General features: G+C 44.3%; 1 protein-coding gene across 2 annotated transcripts in view; it reads left to right on the top strand.

The window, feature by feature from the left end:
* Positions 1-27127, top strand: part of LOC124612952 (atrial natriuretic peptide receptor 1-like) — a 1199832-nt gene that overhangs the window by 170434 nt on the left and 1002271 nt on the right. Inside the window, exon 2 of one of the 2 annotated variants that reach the window (XM_047141467.1) lies at positions 4142-4537. The exons of the other annotated variant lie outside the window; for it this stretch is intronic. Coding sequence (XP_046997423.1) covers positions 4285-4537 — 253 coding nt within the window. The 5' untranslated portion in view covers positions 4142-4284. The remainder of the gene's footprint in view (positions 1-4141; positions 4538-27127) is intronic. 2 annotated transcript variants of the gene reach the window in all.

Genomic DNA, 27127 nt, shown 5'->3' with positions numbered 1-27127 from the left:
AGTAAAAATTTGCTAATAGTAGCTAGATACAAAAATTATACCAGCTTTCCCTGGTCGGAGTAATGAAATAACAACCATGCGGCGGCTTCGAGTTAGAGGTACTTGACAGAACTTTTGAAAGAATTGTAGAGAAGGAAGATGTAGTGATTTTAAGTTGTTACGAAACAAAATATTTTCCATCTGTTTCAGTGTGCATAGTAGTATTTGCTGTACTGTATTTCTGTTGCGATCCCTCATTACATTCTCCCGGCCCTATGACACATTGCTATATGATAGTGGACAGACCAGTAATTACCGGGTCGCTGACCCAGTAGTGTAGCGGTAGGGTACTGTGTAAAATGACCATGAGCCGCCCACGTTCTCTCGGACACTGCGTCAACATTGTTGTTGAGGATCTGCTAGGTGATGCAGTATCACCCTAGCAAATGGAATACACGTTAAGTCAGTTGTTTCCCAGATTTTGACCGTCCGGATGCACAGGGATTCCCAACTAGTGCGCCACGGAGTCCCTTCTTCTCTGCACAACGATTTGCTCTGCAGGAAAAGTCGTTTGTTTCTTTCCTTCCAATTTGACGCACGGATCGTTGTCGATCAGAAAGCCTGTCAACGCTCTACATTTATATTTTCTTCTTCTATACTAAGTAAGCTATCTTAAAATTTGCGGGAGAAGGTCTTCTGGTATGTCTTCCTCTCCCTCCGCACCCCATGCCCCCCACCACTGAGTGTGGGAAAGATTGTCGGTAATTCGCCGTAAGAGCTGCAATTTATCTCATTCTGTTGTGGTGCTCATTTCGCGAAACATACGTGAGAAGAAGTGACACATTGCCTGACTCTCTGCCACCGGGAATTGTTGTGCATCTCCATAACAGTCTCGCATCGACTAAACAATTCCACGAGGAAACATGCCGATGTTCATTGGAACTTGTTCATCTCTTTCATTAATACAACTTGGCAGAGATCGCAGACAGACATGCAATCAATATTAAAAACTCAAGTGACTCTCCTGGGACGTAGAAATAGTCGCAGGTTGCCTATACAACAGCTTACAGGGGTAACAAAAATTTGATTTTCACTATTTCACACAAATAGTAACCTAATTTAAAAATTTAGATAAACTACACAGAGAGGTATAAACTTATGTAAGACAGTTATTACAGTTATTAACTGTGTGTACGTCCTAAGCCTGCGTAATTTACGACGCGTGAATACTCAGACAAAATTCATCAAATAATTTGAGAATGAAGGCACTTAGTGACTCGGAACAAACTTCATTCAATTTCAAACCTCTACTAATTTTGTTTCTCATAGACGCGCCTCCCCCCCCCCCCCCCCTCAAAAAACAACAACAAAAAAAAAAAAAAAAGAAGACGGAAGTTCATGCTTACAATATTTTCACTGTTCATGCACTAACACTGCCACATCAGGTATGACGTTTTAATTTATTACTGCTCTACTAGTAAGTAGCTGCATTTTGCAGACTGTATCCACATATACAATTGGACGTACCTGCAAAATTATATCTTCGTACAACAAATAGTTCTGGAGATATGACGTCACAAGCATTGAGATGCGTGAAAAACTAGCATTCTGAAACTAACAACAATAATTTGTTTCCTTTAATCATAGTTAATTTACAATTACTTTCAAGAATAATACATTCATCACGTAAAACAGAAGTCTGGACTCATTATTACAATCAGATTATCATTTGCTTTGGGTAATTCCAGTTAGCACCGCTTCGGACAATTACTCCTACGTGCTTTACGGTAGATACTGTTTCCAGCGGTTTGTCGCCAGTAGCGTAATCGAACAGTAGTGAATCTAGAATGATCCTTCCCTCGGCTGCGGATTGTGCCATAAAATTTAAACTTCCTGTCGGATTAAAACTGTCTGCCAGGCGACACTACTCGAACCTGGGACCTTTGCGTTTCGCAGGAAGGTGCTCTACCGCTTGAGCTATCCAATCACGACTCGCGATGCGCCCTCACAGTTCGCATTTGTCAGCAACCTGTCCCGTTCAAATCACTTGACGCTCCGCTGGTAGAGTGAAAGTTTATTCTATTGACAGTCCTGTAGAGTGTGGCTAAGAATAGTCTCCACAATATCCTTTTTTCCAGGACTGCTGGCCGGCCGCGTTGGTCTAGCGGTTCTAGGCGCTCAGTCCGGAACCGCGGGACTGCTACGGACGCAGATTCGAATCCTGTCTCGGGCATGGATGTGTGTGCTGTCCTTAGGTTAGTTAGGTTTAATTAGTTCTAAGTTCTAGGCGACTGATGACCTCAGAAGTTAAGTCGCATAGTGCTCAGAGCCAGCCCCAGGAGTGCTGTTTCCACAAGTTACGCTGCAGAACTTTGGAAAAGTATGGAAGCTATGAGATGAGGTAACAGAGGAGGAACAGCTGTGGGTATCAGTCGTGAGTCGTGTTGGGGTAGCTCAGTTGGTAGAACACTTGGCCACGAAGGGTACAGGCCGCAGGTACGTGTCCAAGTCCAAAACACATTTTTAATCTGCCAGCAACGTAATGAATCTCTTCGTCTATTTGTGCGCAATGAGTCACATTTACACTATTGGCCATTAAAATTGCTACACCAAGAAGAAATACAGATGATAAACGGGTATTCCTTGGGCGAATATATTATACTAGAACTGACATGTGATTACATTTTAACGTAATTTGGGTGCATAGATGCTGAGAAATCAGTACCCAGAACAACCACCTCTGGCCGTAATAACGGCCTTGATACGCCTGGGCATTGAGTCAAACAGAGCTTGGATGGCGTGTACAGGTACAGCTGGCCACACAGCTTCAACGCGATACCACAGTTCATCAAGAGTAGTGACTGGCGTATTGTGACGAACCAGTTGCTCGGCCACCATTGACCAGACGTTTTGAGTTGATGAGAGATCTGGAGAATGTGCTTGCCAGGGCAGCAGTCGAACATTTTCTGTGTCCAGAAAGGCCCGTACAGGACCTGCAACATGCGGTCGTGCATTATACTGCTGAAATGTATGGTTTCTCAGGGATCGAATGAATGGTAGAGGAACGGGTCGTAACACATCCGGAATGATACGTCCACTGTTCAAAGTGCCGTCAATGCGAACAAGAGGTGACCGAGACGCGTAACCAATGGCACCCCATACCATCACGCCGGGTGATACGCCAGTATGGCGATGACGAATACACGCTTCTAATGTGCGTTCACCGCGATATCGCCAAACACGGATGCGACCACCATGATGCTGTAAACAGGACCGGGATTCATCCGAAAAAATAACGCATGCTTGTCGTCGAGTACACCGTCGCAGGTACTCCTGTCTGTGATTCAGCGTCTAGAGTAACCGCAGCCATGATATCCGAGCTGATAGTCCATGCTGCTGCAAACGTCGTCGAACTGTTCGTGCAGATGGTTGTTGTCTTGCAAACGTCCCCATCTGTTGACTCAGGGATCGAGACGTGGCTGCACGATCCGTTACAGCCGTGCGGATAAGATGCCTGTCATCTCGACTGCTAGTGACAAGAGGCTGTTGGGATACAGCACGCCGTTCCGTATTTCCCTCCTGAACCGACCGATTCCATATTCTGGTAACAGTCATTGGATCTCGACGAACGCGAGCAGCAATGTCGCGATACGATAAACCCCAATCGCGATAGGCTACAATCCAACCCCTATCAAAGTCGGAAACGTGATGGTACGCATTTCTCCTCCTTACACGAGGCATCACAACGTTTCACCAGGCAACGCCGCTCAACTGCTGTTTGTGTATGAGAAATCGGTTGGAAACTTTCCTCATGTCAGCACGCTGTAGAAGTCACCACCGGCGCCAACCTCGTGTGAATGCTCTGAAAAGCTAATCATTTGCACATCACAGCATCTTCTTCCTGTCGCGTCTGTAGCACGTCATCTTCGTGGTGTAGCACTTTTAATGGCCAGTAGTGTAGTTACGTTGAGAGGCAACTGATAGCCCCTGTCCTCCTGAAGGGTTCAAGTGTCACGTTCCGAACTCTCGTTCGACGTACGGGAATGAGGCACTGGGGGACGGGTCTAGGTTATGCCCGTGCGACCTGCCAGAGCCCCGTGGCGCGCCGCTGCCTGCTTTCGCGCTGAGCTAGCCGGCGCTGACTGCGCGTGGCGGCCGGCAGATGCGTTCCTGGGCCCGGTGTGCGACTACGTGATCGCGCCGGTGGCGCGCTACGCCGGCGCCTGGGGCATCCCGGTGCTGACGACTGGGGCGCAGGTGGACGCGTTCCGCCACAAGCCGGTGCACTACCCCACGCTGACGCGCATGATGGGCTCGTTCAGCCTGGTGGGCGAGGCGCTGCGCCACATCCTGCACACGTTCGGCTGGCGCGTGACCGCGCTGCTCTTCCACAACAACGACGTGTCGTCGCCGCGCGGCAACTCCATGTGCCACTTCACGCTGAGCGCCGTCTACAGCGCGCTCAACTCGACGCCGCTGGCGCGCTCCTTCAACGAGGACACGGCCACGCCGCAGCAGTACCGCGAGCTCCTGCACCTCGTCTCCAACGGCGCTCGCAGTGAGTACTCGCCCCCGCGCAGTGCCCCTGCATGCGCACGCCCTCCACCTTGCATGCACGACGTTCGCCACCGCTGTTTGGGTCTCCTCTTAATAGAGACGGGGCCCCTCCGCCCCCCCCCCCCCCCCCCCCCGCACACAATTTGGTGACCAAACCAAAAGTTCTACTGTCACCTCCGTAAACATGTTAGTTATCTAGTAAGTGGAGCACAGGATGCTGGGCTCTGATGTTATCCGTGCGTCTGGGTAAGACTACGCATTAACACGGTCCATCAGGTGATAGATAGTGGACGATACGCGAGTGAGGGTAGCGATTTGAAGAGCAGAGGGAAAAAAGTGCCATGGCTCGTGCCGAGGGAAAAAACCTCTGCGACAGTGGGATGGGTAGTAAGAGCAGTAGTGCTTCACTAGCTGCGATAGTTCATGCAAGGTTGGGTTTGTTAGTATGGGTATCATGCATCATTACCGTGGCAAGCGATGGCGATGCTGCCGCTACATTCCTGTAACAATCGAGATCGTTATACAGTAGTGGGAGATCGGCCATAGATCATCTCACTGTGTGGGGGATGTGTGGAGCTTGTCTGCATGCAGTGTACGGTACGGCTTCCCTGCGTGGTGCCAGTTATTCGGCAGTGTATTCCAGCTGGATATCCAGTAATGGCGTCTGATTAACAGGGGCTCGCCTGTACCGTTATGTTTGCGTATGCTTGGCCATAGATGTTGGGTCATACAAGTATGTCTTTTGGTCTTTTATGTTTCCATCTACGGTTGTGGTCGTAGTTCCCCAGATTCAGAATAAACGGGTTTTGCGAATGTCTGGAGTTTCTGTATAGTCTTGTGGTGAGTTTTTGGATTACCTCCGTGAGAGTCTCAAGTCGGTATTCCCGGTGAAGGTCCGCGATGCATGTGTATCGTGGAGCATTGCTATGATTTTGAGTACTTTGTTTTGTTTGAGCTGCAGGCGTGTAGGCGCAGCGTATCCCCAGACAGGAGCTGCGTACGTCATCAGGGGTCGCATAAGTGTCATGTACATGGACCTCGACATCCTTCTGTTCAGTGTGCTACGCCTGTTGAGCATAGGGTAGAGCTGTTTGAGCCTCGCGCTAGCTCGAGTTGGTCATGTGTTGTATATGATCCCCCAGAGTAATTTCCGGTCCAGCCAGACACCGAAGTATTTGACTTTCTCGCGGAAACGTATTGGGCGTGCATGTAGAGTTACTGGTCTGCAGTATCGGTGTTTGCGCAGTTGCTTCGGTCTTCTAGTGAACAGAACGGCTTCGCGCTTGTCGACGTTTACTCTAACACGCCATTTCTCCAACCAAGGCTCAGCCACTCTGAGTGCAGTCTGTAGGCGTGACGTAATTGGCCCCAATAAGCACCTAAACCATCAATACTACTGCTCAGTATTTCCCTACGTACAATAATAGTGAACGTGTGGAGTGATAGGTTCAAAAAATGGTTCAAATGGCTCTGAGCACTATGGGACTTAACTTCTGTGGTCATCAGTCCCCTAGAACTTAGAACTACTTAAACCTAACTAACCTAAGGACATCATACACATTCATGCCCGAGGTAGGATTCGAACCTGCCACCGTAGCAGTCGCGCGGTTCCGGACTGAGCGCCTTAACCGCGAGACCACCGCGGCCGGCAGTGATAGGTTCAGCGGTCCTGAAAATACTGGGCATATCAAGAACTACTGAAATACAGTTTCATCATAAAGTCTTCGCCTGATTACAAAACATTATTTCTAACAAGGGAACCTCCCTATCGCAGCCCCCTCAGATTTAGTTATAAGTTGGCACTGTGGATAGGCCTTGAAAAACTGAACACAGATCAATCCAGAAAAGAGGAAGAAGTTGTGGAACTATGAAAAAAATAAGCAAAATATAGAAACTGAGTAGTCCATGCGCAAGATAGGCAACATCAAGGAGAATGTGAGCTCAGTAGCGTCGTGGTCCCGTGGATAGCGCGGGCAGCTGCGGAACGAGAGGTCCTTGGTTCAAGTCTTCCCTCGAGTGAAAAGTTTACTTTCTTTATTTTCGTCAAGTTGTGATCTGTCCTTTCGTTAACTGACGTCTCTGTTCACTGTAATAAGTTTAGTGTCTGTGTTTTGCGACCGCACCGCAAAACCGTGCGATTAGTAGACGAAAGGACGTGCCTCTCCAATGGGAACCGAAAACATTTGATCGCAAGGTCATAGGACAACCGATTCCTCCACAGGAAAACACGTCTGATATATTCTATACGACACTGGTGACGGCATGTGCGTCACATGACAGGAATATGTTGTCGACCCACCTAACTTGTACACTTGGCGGATGGATAAAAAGATTCTTCTACCTTGCCGGATTTAGGTTTCCTTGAGAATGTGAAAACCACTTCCAAAAAAGTAATGAAAATAAAAAATTAAATTTTTCACTCAAGGGATACTTGAACGAAAGATCTCTCGTTCCGCAGCTGCTCACGCCAACCACGAGACCACGGCGCTCATGAGCTCATATTATCCTTGATGTTTCTTATGTTGCGCATGGACAACTCAGTTTGTGTATTTTGCTTATTTTTTTTTTTTATAGTTCCACACAACTTCTTGTTTTCTCGATTGATCTGTGCTCAGTTTTTCAAGGCCTATCCACTGTGCCGACTTATAATTAAATCTGAGGGGGGTGCGATGGGGAGGTTTCCTTGTAAGAAAATATGATACGGGGTTTTGAAAATGTCTCTCCGCAGTGCCATAAGATTGTTAGCCGCAGGTGCCGTACGATTGTTCACCGGCCTGGGTTACTTCCCTACCAACATTCCACTGTTTTGTTTACCTCAGTATGCGTAAGTAGTATCGTTTGTGTGTGTCGTTACGTGTTGACGTGAACGTTTAAGTTTAGTTCCTTTGTTTGTTTCGTTTTTGTCACAGATAAAATGCTAACCATTGAAGAACGTGTGTTGTTAGCCGAACAAATGTTCAAAGCTGGCGGTAAATACACAGTTTCAGTTCGTCAAACATTGATTTCAGTTTTCCCGGAGACAACACTCCCCATCGCGATACTCTGCGAGATTTGATTAACAAATTTCGAAGTACTGGTTCAGTGACAGATGCACCGAGAAGTGGTCGTCCTAGCGTTTTGTCTGAGGATAAAAACTACTCGATATTTCCGATAAAATGTCCGTGAGCCCGAACAAGCCAGTAAGAAAACTCGCCCACCAAATAGATGTTAGTGTCGGAATGGCCCACACAGCAGTAAGGCAAAAATTAGAACTTTTCCCATACAAAGTGACAGTCGTGCAAGAACTGAGAAATACTGATCATGCCAAGAGACTGCATTATTGTCAATGGTTCAAAAATTTCGTTCAACAAAATGGAGGGGATATTCTTGATGAAACGTTTTTCACTGATGAGTCGTGGTTTCATTCATCCGGGTACACGAACACGCAAAATTCTCGTATGTGGAGTACCGCATATCCATTGGGTTTTCATGAGGAACAACTTCATAGGACTTTGGATTGCTATTTCTAGGCATTGGATTGTGGGTCCCATATTTTTCAACGAAACAATAAACGCACAACGATACTGCAGTGATATTCTGTACCTATTCATAGGAGAACTTGTGTTAAGTGAAATACCGAAAGGTTATTTTCAACAAGACGGTAGAACCGCGCATATAGATCGCGTTTCAACGTCACTGCGTGCTGATGATTTTGGTGATCGCATGGTTTCACAGGGAGTTTGACCTGCACGATCGCCTGACCTAACACCATCTGACTTTTTCTTCTGGGGTGCAGCGAAAGCAACTGTCTATAAAAACCGACCAAAATCCATCTGCTTTTGTTACAGAGGAAATGTTACAGCTTGTGTTTGGAAACATGATTAGACGAACTGACTTGTGTATTCAACAACAGGGGGGACACTTTCAACATTTAATGTGAAAATTTAGAAGTAAAAATGAATATTCCTTAAATTAATAACTCGTATTTTACTGAGTTTCATGTCGGTATATTCATGCGGCATACGGCACGCGCGGCTAACAATCGTACGGCACTGCGGAGAGACTTTTGAACACCTCGTAGATACAGCTATGCTGTTTGTTGCAAATTTTAGTTGAACTCATAAATTTTCTTATGCATTCCCTTGCGGACAACTAATAGTGCTTTTGCAAACGACACCAGAACTCTTTACGTTTTTATGCAGGGTTTTACAAAATGATATTGACAGACTCTTGAGTCTTGAATGAACTGTGACAGAAGCCCGAAAAACAGGGGTCTGAAGTAGTAGGACATGTATTGGCACCATAAAAGAGTGCACTAATAATGGCCAGGCACTAGCCGAAATATAGATTTGTCTAATAAAACCTGAAAGAAAACGACGACTGATGGCTGTGCTCTATCATTTGAAAGCCATATCACAGTCGTTGAGTGCACACACATTCCTGGTGGAAGGTAACTTCATAGAGCCTCTGAGGAGTTGTAGTGAGGGACAAACTGAGGATAGGAACCGCCTTCATTACTGCGGTAAAGTTTGGGTAGACAGTTGAAGAAAAAGTTTCACTTGTTTGTAAGAAACTTTTCTATTAGCTAGACGGCACCCCAATAACTGTCTCCATTCAATGCCTAATTACTGGTTTTGAGGTATGGCGCGTCTTTCACTTCTCCGTCCCTTTTTTCCCTTCTCTTTATGGAGAATGAGCACACCGACCAAACAATGATGGTATTCACGACTAATTGCCAGGATCGCCCGTGACACAGACAGACCTAGCACTGTCGCCTACGATTGCGATGCTCTATTCCCTTAATGGATGATGGTTTAGGACTCAGGTCTCCATCTAGTGTTTATTTTTCTCTTGGAACCCTCTAAAATCTCCACTGTTTTTTGGTACTTAGGAGAAAAATGAACTGAGGATGGAATCCTATGTCAAACAGTCATCGACTGAGGCAACAGAGCATTGCTTTCATAGGAGATAAGGCCTCCGTATGCACCAGCTAGCTCCACCTTCTCCACTGGCGATCGTGTCAATCAGTCAGTTCTCTCTAAAAAGCAAGGGACCATAATCACTGTAATGTAACAACTTCTATGCTTCGGTTTTGCACTATCTTCCGCCGACCTCTTCATTTCTACTCATACCTACCACGATTTATAATTTCTGTTATTGCACCGTGGTTTTTCACTGATCCGTGAGAGAAATCTCGTCCGTAGATGCTGGGTGATGGAAGCTCTGGGCGCAGACGATTGGTCATTCCCTCTTCAGATATAAACTTTCTTGACATCCGTTGATAAGTAAAAAAGGAATTGCTTTACTCGCATCTTCCCACTTTAAAGCACTGCAAACAGCACAAAATCGCACTCGGCGTAGACATTACTTCAGCACTTAATTGCGTCCGTAACGGCAGGAAAACTGAATCATAATGCGGTAGCATTCTGCCGTAAGGAAACCGCATACAAAAACAGAGGGTAACGCAACGACGGACCACGTAAGTAACTATCGCCAAACCGAGTACTCAACATCGACGTCCTCACACTTAATTGTTATGTGATGGTTCTTCCAGTGATGAGACCGACCGATCTGCACCTTTTTCCATTTCCATTCTCTCTTTTTGTCTGCATCGTTCTCTGTGTCTTCTGTTTCTAGCAGTTCTTGTAGTGTACTCTACTGCCGCTTTAAACACATACACACGTATTTACTTAGCACGTTTGTGGTAAGAGTTACTTATCTGGAGTGTGTGCGTGTGTGTGTAGGGGGGCAGTGGTCGGAGAGGGGGGGGGGGGAGTAGATTGTGTGTGTGTGTGGGTGTGTTTATGTGCGTGTGCGTGTGTGTGTGTGTGTGTGTGTGTGTGTGTGTGTGTTTACGTGCGTGTGCGTGGGTGTGTGTGTGCGGGAGAGAGAGAGAGAGAGAGAGAGAGAGAGAGAGAGAGAGAGAGGGAGAGAGGGAGAGGGGGAATATAATAAGAGGATTCTGCAGTTGGTCTGTGACATTGCCATGCTGAAGGTACTTTTCTATTTTATGAAGCGTCAACCATCCGTGGTACATTCAGTTAACTGTCCAACAGGGACGTACCCACACCCATACAAGTGGTGTCCCAAATTAATGTATACAGCCTTAAGACTGAAACTCTCTTCAGTTAAAGCAGACACAAATAATTTCCTTGTGGATTATAGCTCTGAGTGAACAAGTTGCATGATGAGAAATAAACATGGCGATACATAAATGACCTTGTCGGTGACATCGGAAGTTCACTGAGGCTTTTTGCGGATGATGCTGTGGTGTATCGACAGGTTGTAACAATGGAAAATTGTACTGAAATGCAGGAGGATCTGCAGCGAATTGACGCAGGGTGCAGGGAATGGCAATTGAATCTCAATGTAGACAAGTGTAATGTGCTGCGAATACATAGAAAGATAGATCCCTTATCATTTAGCTACAATGCAGCAGGTCAGCAACTGGAAGCAGTTAATTCCATAAATTATCTGGGAGTACGCCTTAGGAGTGATTTTTGGAATGATCATATAAAGTTTATCGTCGGTAAAGCAGATACCAGACTGAGATTCATTGGAGGAATCTTAAGGAAATGCAATCCGAAAACAAAGGAAGTAGGTTACAGTACGATTGTTCGCCCACTGCTTCAATACGGCTCAGCAGTGTGGGATTCGTACCAGATAGGGTTGATAGAAGAGATAGAGAAGATCCAAAGGAGAGCAGCGCGCTTCGTTACTGGGTCATTTAGTAATCGCGAAAGCGTTACGGCGATGATAGATAAACTCGAGTGGAAGACTCTGCAGGAGAGACGCTCAGTAGCTCGGTACGGGCTTTTGTTGAAGTTTCGAGAACATACCTTCACCGAGGAGTCAAGCAGTATATTCAGTATATTGCTCCCTCCTACGTATATCTCGCGAAGAGACCATGAGGATAAAATCAGAGAGATTAGAGCCCACACAGAGGCATACCGACAATCCTTCTTTCCACGAACTACGAGACTGGAATAGAAGGGAGAACCGATAGAGGTACTCAAAGTACCCTCCGCCACACACCGTCAGGTGGCTTGCGGAGTATCTATGTAGATGTAGATATAGATGTGAATCGTTTGCAGAACGGAACTGGGTACTAAAGTGTTACTAACAAACAGAGAATTTTAGTGAAATACAGTAAGGTTAGGGAGCTTAATACGAAACGCGCCACTTTCATGCTCAACAATTACAAGAATCCTAGACGAGTTTGAAGTCAGTGGAACGCTGCATGATGTGAAGAAAGCTGTAGTGGTAGAAAGAGATGGTCAATGGAAAATGAAAGTGTTGATGCAAGTGATTCAGGCGTACTCGCGGTCATTGAAAAATTCAGTGATGCAATGCTCTCGTGAGAATGGGCTCAGCAAAACCACTGTTCACAGGATTTTGTGGTCTCAGATATGGAATACTTACGTTCCAGCACTTCTTTGTGCTGGAAGATCTCGATAGGTGAACGAAATTTTCTAAGTTGTTCATCAACGTGTGTGATGAAAATGAACGTTTCCAAACTCTAAATCTTGCTCGGATGAAGTGACTATTAGCATTAACGGAACAATCAACCACCGTAATCGCGTGTAATGGGCTATCGGAAATCTATACGTAAATGAAGAATGGCGTGTTAATCTATCAGGGATATCACTTTGGTGTGGTCTTTCGGCTAAACGATTAATCGCCCGTACATGTTTGAAGAGACTGTCATAGCTGACTATTCCCTAGAAATGTTACACGTGATAACTCCAGGTCTTAATGATACTTTTGGCAATGTATATTGCTACATTCAACAGTGTCGGGCGCCACGTCACTTTTAATTTGACTTGAGAGAATTTCTCAGTCGCGCGTTCCCTTCGAAATGTATAGGACGAAGAGGATGTGCTGTGGAGTATCCAGCTCGGTCACCGGATTTAAATAATTTGGACTGTCTTTGGAGTACTGTCAAGGACACTGCAGGCAGCAAAAGCCAGAAACACTGGTTGATCTGAGAGAGTGAAATGAGCAGACCTGGGATGCTATTCCACTAAAAACAACGCTGTTGGTATGTTGCTCTGTCCTCAGTCGTTATCAACGATGAATTTCAATAGAAGACGGTCTTTTGATGAAGTACGTTCTATAGTTACACCTTAAAGGATACGGCAACAAAAACTTTTTATTTCTGTCTCTTTTAATTAAAGAGATATTAAGTTTTAAAAAGTGTATACATTATTTTGGGAAACGCTGTACATGCGTTTCACATAGACGTAGCGTTGAAGGAATTTCGAGAGGATGGGTTTGTTTCGAAAGTGATAGATTTCCTGAGACACGGCAAGGTAGGAGTAGGCAAAATACAACAGAGAATAACAATATTAATGTGCTAATAGTAAACTGCAGGAGCGTCTTTAGAAAGGTCCCAGAACTGCTCTCATTAATAAACGGTCACAACGCCCATATAGTACTAGGGACAGAAAGTTGGCTGAAACCAGACGTAAACAGTAATGAAACCTAAACTCAGATTGGAATGTATACCGCAGAGAGAGGCTGGACAGTGATGGGGGAGGCGTGTTTATAGCTATAAGAAGTGCAATAGTATCGAAGGAAATTGACGGAGATCCGAAATGTGAAATGATTTGGGTGAAGGTCACGGTTAAAGCAGGCTCAGACATGGTAATTGGATGTCTCTATAGGCCCCCTGGCTCAGCAGCTGTTGTGGCTGAGCACCTGAAAGATAATTTGGAAAATATTTCGAGTAGATTTCTCCACCATATTATAGTTCTGGGTGGAGATTTTAATTTGCCGGATATAGACTGGGAGACTCAAACGTTCATAACAGGTGGCATGGACAAAGAAACCAGTGACATTTTTTTAAGTGCTTTATCTGAAAACTACCTTGAGCAGTTAAACAGAGAACCGACTCGTGGCGATAACATATTAGTCCTTCTATTGACAAACAGACCCGAACTATTTGAAACAGTTAACGCAGAACAGGGAATCAGCGATCATAAACCGGTTACGGCATCGATGATTTCAGCCGTAAATAGAAATATTAAAAAGAGTAGGAAGATTTTTCTGTTTAGCAAAAGTGACAAAAAGCAGATTTCAGAGTACCTGACGGCTCAACACAAAAGTTTTGTCTCAAGTACAGATAGTGTTGAGGATCGGTGGACAAAGTTCAAAACCATCGTACATTATGCTTTAGATGAGTATGTGCCAAGCAAGATCGTAAGAGATGGAACAGAGCCACCGTGGTACAACAACCGAGTTAGAAAACTGCTGCGGAAGCAAAGGGAACTTCACAGCAAACATAAACATAGCCAAAGCCTTGCAGACAAGCAAAAATTACGCGAAGCGAAATGTAGTGTGAGGAGGGCTATGCGAGAGGCGTTCAATGAATTCGAAAGTAAAGTTCTATGTACTGACTAGGCAGAAAATCCTAAGAAATTTTGGTCTTATGTCAAAGCGGTAGGTGGATCAAAACAAAATGTCCAGACACTCTGTGACCAAAATGGTACTGAAACAGAGGATGACAGACTAAAGGCCGAAATACTAAATGTCTTTTTCCAAAGTTGTTTCACAGAAGAAGACTGCACTGTAGTTCCTTCTCTAGATTGTCGCACATATGACAAAATGGTAGATATCGAAATAGACGACAGAGGGATAGAGAAACAATTAAAATCGCTCAAAAGAGGAAAGGCCGCTGGACCTGATGGGATACGAGTTCGATTTTACACAGAGTACGCGAAGGAACTTGCCCCCCTTCTTGCAGCGGTGTACCGTAGGTCTCTAGAAGAGCGTAGCGTTCCAAAGGATTGGAAAAGGGCACAGGTCATCCCCGTTTTCAAGAAGGGACGTCGAACAGATGTGCAGAACTATAGACCTATATCTCTAACGTCTATCAGTTGTAGAATTTTGGAACACGTATTATGTTCGAGTATAATGACTTTTCTGGAGACTAGAAATCTACTCTGTAGGAATCAGCATGGGTTTCGAAAAAGACGGTCATGTGAAACCCAGCTCGCGCTATTCGTCCACGAGACTCAGAGGGCCATAGACACTGGTTCACAGGTAGATGCCGTGTTTCTTGACTTCCGCAAGGCGTTCGATACAGTTCCCCCACAGTCGTTTAATGAATAAAGTAAGAGCATATGGACCATCAGACCAATTGTGTGATTGGATTGAGGAGTTCCTAGATAACAGAACGCAGCATGTCATTCTCAATGGAGAGAAGTCTTCCGAAGTAAGAGTGATTTCAGGTGTGGCGCAGAGGAGTGTCATAGGACCGTTGCTATTCTCAATATACATAAATGACCTGGTGGATGGCATCGGAAGTTCACTGAGGCATTTTGCAGATGATGCTGTGGTGTATCGAGAGGTTGTAACAATGGAAAATTGTACTGAAATGCAGGAGGATCTGCAGCGAATTGACGCATGGTGCAGGGAATGGCAATTGAATCTCAACGTAGGCAAGTGTAATGCGCTGCGAATACATAGAAAGATAGATCCCCTATCATTTAACTACAAAATAGCAGGTCAGCAACTGGAAGCAGTTAATTCCATAAATTATCTGGAAGTACGCATTAGGAGTGATTTAAAATGGAATGATCATATAAAGTTGATCGTTGGTAAAGCAGATGCCAGACTGAGATTCATTGGAAGAATTCTAAGGAAATGCAATCCGAAAACAAAGGAAGTAGGTTACAGTACGCTTGTTCGCCCACTGCTTCAATACTGCTCAGCAGTGTGGGATCCGTACCAGATAGGGTTGATAAAAGAGATAGAGAAGATCCAAAGGAGAGCAGCGCGCTTCGTTACAGGATCATTTAGTAATCGCGAAAGCGTTACGGAGATGACAGATAAACTCCAGTGGAAGACTCTGCAGGAGAGACGCTCAGTAGCGCGGTACGGGATTTTGCTAAAGTTTCGAGAACACACCTTCACCGAAGAGTCAAGCAGTACATTGCTCCCTCCTACGTATATCTCGCGAAGAGACCATGAGGATAAAATCAGAGAGATTAGAGCCCACATAGAGGCATACCGACAATCCTTCTTTGCAGGAACAATACGAGACTGGAATAGAAGGGAGAAGCGATAGAGGTACTCAGGGTACCCTCCGCCACACACCGTCAGGTGGCTTGCGGAGTATGGATGTAGATGTAGATGTAGATGTGATTAACTGGTGGTGCGTTATGATTTCGACCTCTTGGAGAATACATTTCTGCGCACATTTGTTGGAGTGTAGGTAGAAGATGCACACTCATGAGGAGTTTTATTTTGAAGTGATTTTTCTTGACAATGTGCTTGCTTCAGCAATAAATAAAACTGGAAAATTTCTTTCTTCAGTAAAACACTATTTCTTCGTTTTCAGCCATACGTGGATAGGGAATGTTCTCCACTGTCACTGGGACGCCCCCATATTTCGTAAGAGTGATCATGGCGCTGCCTGTTATCTGAAGCACGGCTGAAGTTATATTGCAGTTCGCTATCTGCAATTTTTGTGGTTTGCGCGTTATCAAGAGTCTGTGATCAGTATTCACGAACACGAACTATATGACTGTTTACGAAACACACAACTGTTCCACCATGTTGCGTAAACATTGATACAATGTGTATTCATGAGTACTAAACCCCGTAGAAAATTAATAACTGTATAGCAGATCTACTAATATACTGATTTTACCTAAAACGTGATCACCGTTTGGCTGTCGCATTGCAGGATGGATTCAAGGTCAGTAATGCAGTTTCTTTCGGAAGCTTTGTTTATTTTCTGCTCCAAATGGCTCTAAGCACTATGGGACTTAACATCTGAGGTCATCAGTCACCTAGACTTAGAACTACTTAAACATAACTAAACCAAGGACGTCACACACATCCATGCCCGAGGCAGGATTCGAACCTGCGACCGTAGCAGCAGCGCGGTTCCAGACTGAAGCGCCTAGAACCGGTCGGCCAGAGCATTTTCTGGTTCACACTTCTTAAGTAAATCATTAGAAGAGTCGATGCGATACGTCTCCGGATGCGCCCTGCGCACTGCGCACGTCAGCCTTTGAGCAGGAGCCACAGGTCTGAACACAGGACTCAGAGGACCTGCCTGCGGTGTTTGCTTTGGAAACTGTGCGGTCGGTGAGCAGCTGTTGGGGGACTCGGGCGTCCGCGATGCTCCGCCGTATTTACATTTCATCCCGGCGGTTGCCTCAGTCGTAAATTTGGTGCCCAAATAAACGAAGGCGGATGTCTCCCTCAGTAAATATTTACCTCGTCCGGGCAAATGATTGACATCGGCCGCTGCTCTGTGTCCACGGCTACGGTTCACGCTGCCAGTATCGATACTCTTAACAGTTCCTGAATGGGGACTCAGTAGCAACGGCGTAGGTGAACCTGTCTCTCAACGCCAGTCAGCGCAATAGGCGACTCGTAAGGAATATCTGCACTTCCCCTTCTTCAGACGTTTTATGTTGGTATGAAATTTGATGAAACAGATTTCCAAGTTTGACAGATTAGGTTATTAATATTCGCAAGCATTCTTGTCACCGAGTAAAAGGTAATGAACGCATCCATTCATTTATGTGGTTCAAATGGTTCAAATGGCTCTGAGCACTATGGGACTTAACTACTGTGGTCATCAGTCCCCTAGAACCTAGAACTACTTAAACCTAACCAACCTAAGGACATCACACACATCCATGCCCGAGGCAGGATTCGAGCCTGCGATCGTAGCAGTCGCTCGGTTCCGGACTGCGCGCCTAGAACCGCTAGACCACCGCGGCCCGCCATTTATGAGGTTTCGTGATCTGTAGTATGAGTTAACGGTCTAATCAACAGATAAGCGAAGATAATTTGGTTTTAGCGCTTGTTGCTTTTTTACGCTTGCAACATCTATATCTACATCTACATTTATACTCCGCAAGCCACCCAACGGTGTGTGGCGGAGGGCACTTTACGTGCCACTGTCATTACCTCCCTTTCCTGTTCCAGTCGCGTATGGTTCGCGGGAAGAACGACTGCTGGAAAGCCTCCGTGCGCGCTCGAATCTCTCTAATTTTACATTCGTGATCTCCTCGGGAGGTATAAGTAGGGGGAAGCAATATATTCGACACCTCATCCAGAAACGCACCCTCTCAAAACCTGGACAGCAAGCTACAGCGCGATGCAGAGTGCCTCTCTTCCAGAGTCTGCCTCTTGAGATTGCTAAACATCTCTATAACGCTATCACGCTTACCAAATAACCCTGTGACGAAACGCGCCGCTCTTCCTTGGCTCTTCTCTATCTTCTCCGTCAACCCGATCTGGTACGGATCCCACATTGATGAGCAATACTCAAGTATAGGTCGAACGAGTGTTTTGTAAGCCACCACCTTTGTTGATGGACTACATTTTCTAAGGACTCTCCCAATGAATCTCACCCTGGCACCCGCCTTACCAACAATTAATTTTATATGATCATTCCACTTCAAATCATTCCGCGCGCATATTCCCAGATATTTTACAGAAGTAACTGCTACCAGTGTTTGTTCCGCTATCATATAATCGTACAATAAAGGATCCTTCTTTCTATGTATTCGCAATACATTACATTTGTCTATGTTAAGGCTCAATTGCCACTCCCTGCACCAAGTGCCTATCCGCTGCAGATCTTCCTGCATTTCGCTGCAATTTTCGTATGCTGCAACTTCTCTGTATACTACAGCATCATCCGCGAGAAGCCCGCATGGGACTTCCGACACTATCTACTAGGTCATTTATATATATTGTGAAAAGCAATGGTCGCATAACACTCCCCTGTGGCACGCCAGCGGTTACTTTAAGGTCTGTAGACGTCTCTTCATTGAGAACAACGTGCTGTGTTCTGTTTGCTAAAAACTCTTCAATCCAGCCAGACAGCTGGTCTGATATTCGGTAGCCTCTTACTTTGTTTATCAGGCGGCAGTGCGGAACTGTATGGAACGCCTTCCAGAAGACAAGGAAAATGGCATCTACCTGGGAGCCTGTATCTAATATTTTCTGGATCTCATGAAGCGAGTTGGGTCTCACACGATCGCTGTTTCCGGAATCCATGTTGATTCCTACAGAGTAGATTCTGGGTTTCCAAAAACGACATGATACTCGAGCTAAATACGTGTTCTAAAATTCTACAACAGATCGACGTCAGAGATATAGGTCTATCGTTTTGCGTATCTGCTGAACTACCCGTCTTGAAGGCCGGGGCTACTTGTGCTCTTTTCCAATGATTTGGAACCTTCCGTTCCTCTAGAGTCTTGCGGTACACGGCTGTTAGAAGTGTGGGGGGGGGGGGGGGGGGGGGGCAGTTCTTCCGCGTACTCTGTGTAGAATTGAATTGGTATCCCGTCAGGTCCAGTGGACTTTCCTCTGTTGAGTGATTTCAGTTGCTTTTCTATTCGTTGGGCACTTATTTCGATGTCAGCCAGGATTTAGAGAAGGAACTGCAGTGCGGTCTTCCTCTGTGAAACAGTTTTGGAAAAATATTGCCTAATGTGTATGATACATGAGTCAGTAACTCCGCTTGAGCAAGAAAAGAAAAAAAGTACTCTTGACACATGCTTCTTTTACTTTCTACCGACAATGTTAATTCTTTGAAATGGAGACGTAGCATTACGACAAGCTAGCAAACGACAAGCTAACGGTACGACATAAAACTCTACTCTGTCTTGTTCAGCAATGAATCTTCGCGTAAGTTAGGAACACTACGGTTCGTAATAGTATATAATATCCGGAGTACACCAAAAACGAATTGGAAAATGATGCAAAACAAGAAAGAGGAAAAGCTTGTGTAGCAGTTCTATGCAATATTTGACGAGAAACTCGCGATATTAAAGATCGAACGAATTACTGAATCACCGGCCGTTGTGGCCGAGCGGTTATAGGCGCTTCAGTCCGGCACCACGCGACTGCTACGGTCGCAGGTTCGAATGCTGCCTCGGGAATGGATGTGTGTGATGTCCTTAGGTTAGTTAGGTTTAAGTAGTTCTAAGTTATAGGGGACTGATGGACATCAGATGTTAAGTCTCATAGTGCTCACAGCCATTTGAACCATTTGAATTACTGGATCAAATGTTTCGTGATTCTCCAAATGTATCTTTTCCTTATTTGATGCCCGGTAACATTAATAAAATATGCCGTTCTTACTGGTTTGTTAACGTTTTCTACTTGACTAATTATCCTGAGACGTAAAATTGACGCAGCAATGTTGTGGCTCAAGTTAGGGAAACTACTGCTAGCAGCTAAGTTCCTGTGCGTTGTTCATGCATGATTTTCCCACTCTTTGTGTTGTCTGAAGGACGATAGCTTATCTCGTGTTTCAAACTTTTATTTCATTCGCCACTTGTATTCCCTCCGTCTCTACAGAATAGTTGTTTGTAACGTCATATTGCTTGTCCGAGAATGTGAGTGTGATGAGAATGTGGGGAATTTTGAGGGGGGGGGGGGGGGGGTGGAGGGGAGGGTAGTGGGGAGGGTAATTATAAGGAGGTCAGTATCAGAAAATTTCCGTTCCATCATATCTATCGTTTTAGTCCTTTGTGAACTGCGTATTTTAGGTTGGCCAGAGGTGTATCACGTGACTGATTAAGTAATGTAACGCACGCCTACAGAACAGCTGTTCGACGGGAACCAAGTGGAGATTACCATTTTATGCTTTCGCGCTAGTTCTGACTCACCTCCACGTCCTGTGGCCAAGTATCACCGTGCAAGAAATTTTCATTCAGATTTTGTAAATTACTTGACTTTAAAATTTCGGTATTTATTTGGACGTAATACGATGAAAAATATCCACTGAAAGAAATACGTAGTTCCATCATCAGAAGTGTCATCTTTTATACCATTAGCATACATATTTATTGAAGAGGCAGTAGAAACTATAAACATTTAGTCTGAGACATTTGTAGGTAATTGTGAGTCCATGAGGTGAGAAATCGTTTGAAATATATAAAATGACTTGCAGCAATAAAATTAAGTAAATATCAATCCTCAAGATTACTGAATGAAACGGAAAGAAACTGAAGAATTTTCAAGTTAACTGTTCCTTACAGAAATTATTAACAGTCGTTCTTGGGGTGAGAACCACCACTCTATTATAGTTCAGGAGACATGACGTGCCGGCCGTAGTGGCCGAGCGGTTCTAGGCGCTACAGTCTGGAACCGCGCGGCCGCTACGTTCGCAGGTTCGAATCCTGCCTTGGGCATGGATGTGTGTGATGTCCTGAGGTTAGTTAGGTTTAAGTAGTTCTAAGTTCTAGGGGACTGATGACCACAGCAGTTAAGTCCCATAGTGCTCAGAGCCATTTGAAGACATGACGTTATAACGTGCTACTTACTCTATTCGCAGCACCTTTGGCAGACATGGTCTTGCGGTAGCTTTCTCGCTTCCCGCGAACGGGATCCCGGCTTCGATTCCCGCCGTGGTCAGGATTTGGGTGTTAGTGTTTCGTCTTCATCATGATCATCATTCATCCTCATTACGGTCCGAGGAAGGCAATGGCAAACCACCTCCGCTAGGACCTTGCCTAGTATGGCGGTGCGGGTCTTCCGCATCGTCCCCTACGCTTCTCGGAGTAAGGGGACCTCATCATCATCGCCCAAACATGCCGCTCAGTGTCATTGAATGACTTGTAGACCACGAGGTACATAAACACTGAGATGCGTCAGGTTAAGGAAATCCCTGACACCTGGCAGCGCTTTTGACAGCTTTCAACTGAGAAGTGTAAACGGCCGTTGGGGGAAACAATAGAAGTCTATAGACCTACGAAGAGGCGTTACCATAGAGACATTTACAAAATTCCGTTGTAGAAACACGAAGCAGCTGCCCACAGCGTATAGAAACTGTCCAGGATCATACATACAAACACAGTTCACTTTCTGTTTTCGTTTCTAATAGAAAATTAGCAAAATAAACACAGTGCCAATGCTGACTTGTCAGTCAGTTTACAAAATGGTTCAAATGGCTCTGAGCACTATGGGACTCAACTGCTGAGGTCATTAGTCCCCTAGAACTTAGAACTATTTAATCCTAACTAACCTAAGGACATCACACACATCCATGCTCGAGGCAGGATTCGAACCTGCGACCGTAGCGTTCTCGCGGTTCCAGACTGCAGCGCCAGAACCGCGCGGCCACTTCGGCCGGCAGTCAGTTTACGGACTAATAAATAAGGAATATAATATTAGGTACGGTACCGCTGTAGTTTATCATATTCAGTATTATAAATACTTTTAACACCATTAATGCTTTAAACTGACATTTCCAAGAATTTTTGATCAAACCATAATCCGGGTGAAAGTTTCTTCATGGCCTGTCGCTTACAAGCTGCTTCTTGGGCTTCACTGGCAATGGTTCAGCAGTTGTCAACGTTCCTGTATATCTATCCTTGCAATATCCGCATGAAATTGCTCGCCATTTTCCTCAGAAAATGCTCCTCAATTTTAAGAAAAGATGTCGATGGTGGCATGAAGGCAGTGTATTTTCATACACACCGACCTTTTCATAACATGATAGCAGTTCACCTACAACCGGTTTGTAACTTCATGTTTACTTGTTTACTACGAAACTGAAACAAGCATTTTTGTTCCAGATAGCCTTCCCATCGCCATGTAACACTTCATCATATTGCTTGTCTCTGAAAAGTTCTAGAGTATGTGAACCTCTTTGACATATTATTTACTCAATAGTAATAATTTTTCCTTCAAATGTTTATAGCCCTCACCTTGGTGGGCCAATTTCTTTACAACATTTTTCATGAGATCTAACTTTACGTGCACAAATGGAGGTGTGATCAACTCGCTGTTCGAGTAGAATGTTCTCCGCTGGTTGCAGTAAACTTCTTTTAAGTCAGTCACTTTTGGTATTGTGAAACACACTGCCCTAATCACAAATGAAATAAGAACCAGCAGTAAAACCTAATTATGTCACTAGTGAAAGTGCAACACCCTTACGGTCACCACAAGCCTACCGCTGACCTTTGCTGTACTTGATATCTTTAAGTATGCATTTCATATTTACATAAGTCTTTTCTGAATGAACAGCACACTGAATTGGAGCTTGGGGAAGCTCTTTACCAATATAGAGAAGTACTGCTTCCAAACTCTGTAAAGAAGAGCCAGTAAACAGTCTCCACTCTTCAGCATTATAAGTAACTCGAATAACTTGCAGTAATTCCTTTACATTAATATATGCCACATGATGGGTTTGCGTTCTAAAAAGTGGTTTGAATATCTTCTACCCATTCACGTAAATTGAAATATCAACATTTGGAGATAGCACTTCAGATTCTTGTAGGCACGATACTAGAAGTTCAGCTTTATGTTTAGAAAGCTAGTGAGATCACGTACGTGATTTTAGGCTACTCTCGGTGGACTGTCATAAGACAGGTAAGTTTCCAAACCTGGGTCTTTTGAAGTCCTGGGGTCAACATAATCAATTTTTTCATTACAATTTTCAAAAAATGGTTCAAAAGGCTCTGAGCACTATGCGACTTAACTTCTGAGGTCATCAGTCGCCTAGAACTTAGAACTAATTAAACCTAACTAACCTAAGGACATCACACACAGCCATTCCCGAGGCAGGATTCGAACCTGCGACCTTAGCGGTCGCTCGGTTCCATACTGTAGCGCCCAGAACCGCACGGCCACTACAATTTTCAGGACAGACATTGTATTATGTTCTCGATTCAGGTACAGTTGTCCCTTCTCCGTGTGGAATTGTATGCGTGACAGACAGAATACTACAGATTCTTTGTTTTTGGAATTCCATACTAACTGTCTGTTATATAATCTGTGTATTGCCCCCTTAAGGTAAGAACTACCAAAGAGCACTGAACGATATTGACATTAATGCAGTTTCAGAGATTGCCAGCACAACTGTTGTAAACATCATGTGGTGCCCAAGTTTTACCCTGACCACCGATTTTACAGTCAAAGTGAAACTGCAAAATACACACGTACAGTAGTAATTGAAGTAATATGTTGAGTTGGTATGACTTGAGCGCTGAATGGAGTTATTATTATATTAATCAGATAAATTTTAATTATTTCATTCTTGTCATACGTAACAAAATACATCTTCTCTTTCTGTCTTCCTTAATGGACTGAGAGGAGCCAAGTTTCATTTATCTTTTGATGTTCGTTATGAGCGCAGTGGAACTAATAAGAACTAATTAGATTCATTCTGTTTACATCTTTACTTTTGCACTGTGTATTCTGCATGATTCAATACAGGAGCAGGCCAAATGGACGCTCTGACATACGTTTACAGTACATTGACGTAACAAAATTGAAGGGATAGCGATAAGCACAAACACAGATGGCGGTAGTATCGCGTACGAAAGATATGAAAGGGCAGTGCTTTGATGGAGCTGTCATTTCTACTGAGGTGATTCATGTAAAAATGTACCGACGTGATCAAGGCCTAGCGAAGCCGATTAACAGACACTGAACGCGGAATGGTGGTTGTAGCTAGACGCATCGGATATTCAATTCCGGAAAGCGTGGAATTCAATATTCCGAGATCCAAAGTGTCAAGAGTGTGCTGAGACTAACGCATTTCAGGCATTACCTCTCACCACGGCCAAAGCAGTGGCCGACGGCCTTCACTTAACGACCGACAACAATGGCGTTTGCGTAGAGTTGTCAATGCGAACACACAAGCAACACTGCATGAAATAACTGCGCAAATCAACGTGAGACGTGTGATGAGCTTTTCCGTTAGGACAGAGCGGCGAAATACGGCGTTAATGGATTAAGGGGAGCCGGAGGTGCCTATGCTGCCCAAGTTAAAATCGCTAAGTTTGAGGAACATTTATGGATAAACTACCAAATAGAAAAATTTGAATTTTTTTCACATATAGAGTGGTTTAGTATTGCAGTGATGACAGAGGGATGTTGGAGTATCTTTTCTAGTTTCCTTCCAATTATTTTTTTTATTAATGACCCAAATTTTTTACAAATAATTGCTTTATAATTAAACTGAAATGAAACTACTGAACATATTGCCAAATAGCTGTGTTACAATGTACGTTTGGCCACTAGGAGTGCTGTGTAAAAAGTTCATCTCTCTAGCTTGAGTGGATTTTGAGAAAATGTTCCTTATATTCGAAAGATTCTAATTTACAGGAAATGGCTATCAAAGTTTCTCAGTACATTCCTTCACTATAGGATGGATTATCAGGGTCTTTTTCTTCATCCTCCAAGAGCTTCCTCTTCTGTTTTCTTTTCTGGCCTGTTGTTCCATCATACTTCATATGCCTTTCTCTTCTTTCTGCTCCTCTTATCCTTTCCCTGTCAATATTTCTTAGTTCTCGTACAGTGTTCACCCCAGCTGTAAATCCTAATTCCTTCAGAACTTCACACTTCACACTGTTCCCTTGCTTGTAGGTTGCTATTGCATCATAAATGCCAAAGTGCAGTGTTTTTATGCTTACAAACACCCTTTTAGGAATCACTTTCCAAATCAAATTGTTTACGCTCTCATTGGGATTCTGCGTCTTTCCGTGTAGACATTTGTGTAACAATTCTGGCTGTGCTAAGTCATGAAAAATTGGTTTTATTCTTCCCCCCTGATTCTTGTACATACTGCATATTACCCGCTTTACACAAGAAGTATAATACTACCAACAACAGGCGCAACACTGAACTAATTCGAAACGGTAAACAGCAAAGAGACGATGTTCCGCGCTCTTATTCATTGTAGTATCGCAACTTGGTATTAGTGTTAATTTTCTTTTCCCTACGTTCTTCTTCTTCTTATATACACGGTTACAAAAACGTGGCATTGTAACCAGAACAAAAGTGTACGACAATATTAAATGGAGCAAGATGTTCGAAATTCTGAGGAAAATAGGAGTAAGCTGTAAGGAAATACGGGTAATATTTGTCACAGATAACAATGTAGCCAACCCTTGCACACTCGGTGTATGCGTAACATAAGGCGCTGTATGCGTAACAGGCCGAGAAAATCCCAAGCAGTTCGCCAGGAAGTCACGAGAGGGTGTTAGATGCATTCAGCGGCCGCCCATTTCCTCTGCAGGCGTGGGAGAAAATGGTAATAACTCTACATCTAGGGCGAGTAGAACAATAATTCAAAGTTTACATTAAAGAGGAATGTTCCAATTAATTTTCGGTAGCAAAAAAAAAATCGTAATTTTTTGGATTTGACCACCTCCGGCTCCCCTTAAGGCAGGTGAAAACCGACGCGAGTTCCTTCGCTAACAGCAGGACATCGCCTGGATCTCCTCCCCTGGAATCGTGACCATATCGGTTACACGCTAGACGACTGGAAAACCGTGGCCTGTTAGATGAGTCCCGATTTCAGTTGTTTGGATCTGATTGTGGGGTTTGTGTGTGGTGCAGACCCCTCGAACCCATTTACCCAAATTGTCAACAAGGTACTGTGCGATTTGCTGGTGGCTCCATAACGGTGTGGGCTGTGTTTACATGGAATGGGCTGGGTCCTGGATATGTTCGGGTAAATTTTCAGCCATTCATGAACTTTATCCTTCCAAACAAAGACGGGATTTTTGGGGATGACGCGGCATCGTGTCCCTGGACCACAACTGTTCGCGTTTGATTTGAACATTTTGGACAACACGAGTGAATGATTTGGTGACCCAGATCGACCCAGATCATCGGACATTAATGGAACATAAACGAGAGTTAATTTCGTGTACAAAATTCTGCGCCGGCAAAATCTTCGCAATTATGGACGGCTATAGAGGCAGTATGGCTCAATATTCCTGCAGGGGTCTTCCAAGGACTTGCTGAGTCCATGCCACCTAGAGTTGCTGAATTACGCCGGTGAAAAAGAGGTCCAACACGACATCAGGGGGTATCCCATGACTTTCGTCACCTCATTGCATAACTGCAGTGTAGTGACGATATGTATTTAGGAAACAATGGTGTCCCTCTGTTTCTGGTAAAGAAAATGTCTTTGAGGAAGGGAAAAGAGAGACGATGAGACAAAATCAACCTTCTGAATGCTGAAGAATGATGAAACAAAAATGAGAAATGAACTGTCTGGCACAGAACGCAAAACATATTAGTATCTTGGAACATGTGTGCCGGTGTGTAGCTGAAAGAATTATTCTAAACGTAATAGAACATACTACAAGAGTGGAAACGAAGTGGGCCAAACCTTTCTTGAAGTCGTTAGTAGTAGAACAGAGATGGATGGGCTGCTGTCAGGGGCAACAAAACTGATGACCCCTCATTTCTCACAACACAGGCGCGACCAGGTATCAGTGTGGCGCAAACACAGACAACAGCCTATCATAAAGGCATTTTTCTCTTTTAAGATTTAGTGCCAGCATTCTGCATCCCTTCGATAGCTAGTCCATTACGAGCTGAGCTTCACCCCAAGCTCTGAACAGGAAAAAATCAGGTACGGAATGAGCCATGAATCTGCGTGAGGGACCATCGTGCTATTCACTTGGTTCTAGAAAGGGCTAAATTACGATGAACAGTGAAGAAGTAAAGACAGTGGCAAATATTTCTGCCTAGCTATACATTTTCTCGCGATTCATCTCGAGTGAAATCAAAGGTCTTAAATGATTGCACTGGCGTCTTTAGATCACGCATTTATCCTTTAATTTATGTATTAGAATGACATTATCTTTCATTCTTATGATTCCTA

The sequence above is a fragment of the Schistocerca americana genome, chromosome 4 (assembly GCF_021461395.2).
Source record: "Schistocerca americana isolate TAMUIC-IGC-003095 chromosome 4, iqSchAmer2.1, whole genome shotgun sequence".
Taxonomy (NCBI): Eukaryota; Metazoa; Arthropoda; class Insecta; order Orthoptera; family Acrididae; genus Schistocerca; species Schistocerca americana.
Note: the sequence above shows the minus strand (reverse complement) of the source record. Positions and strands in the feature narration are given on the sequence as shown.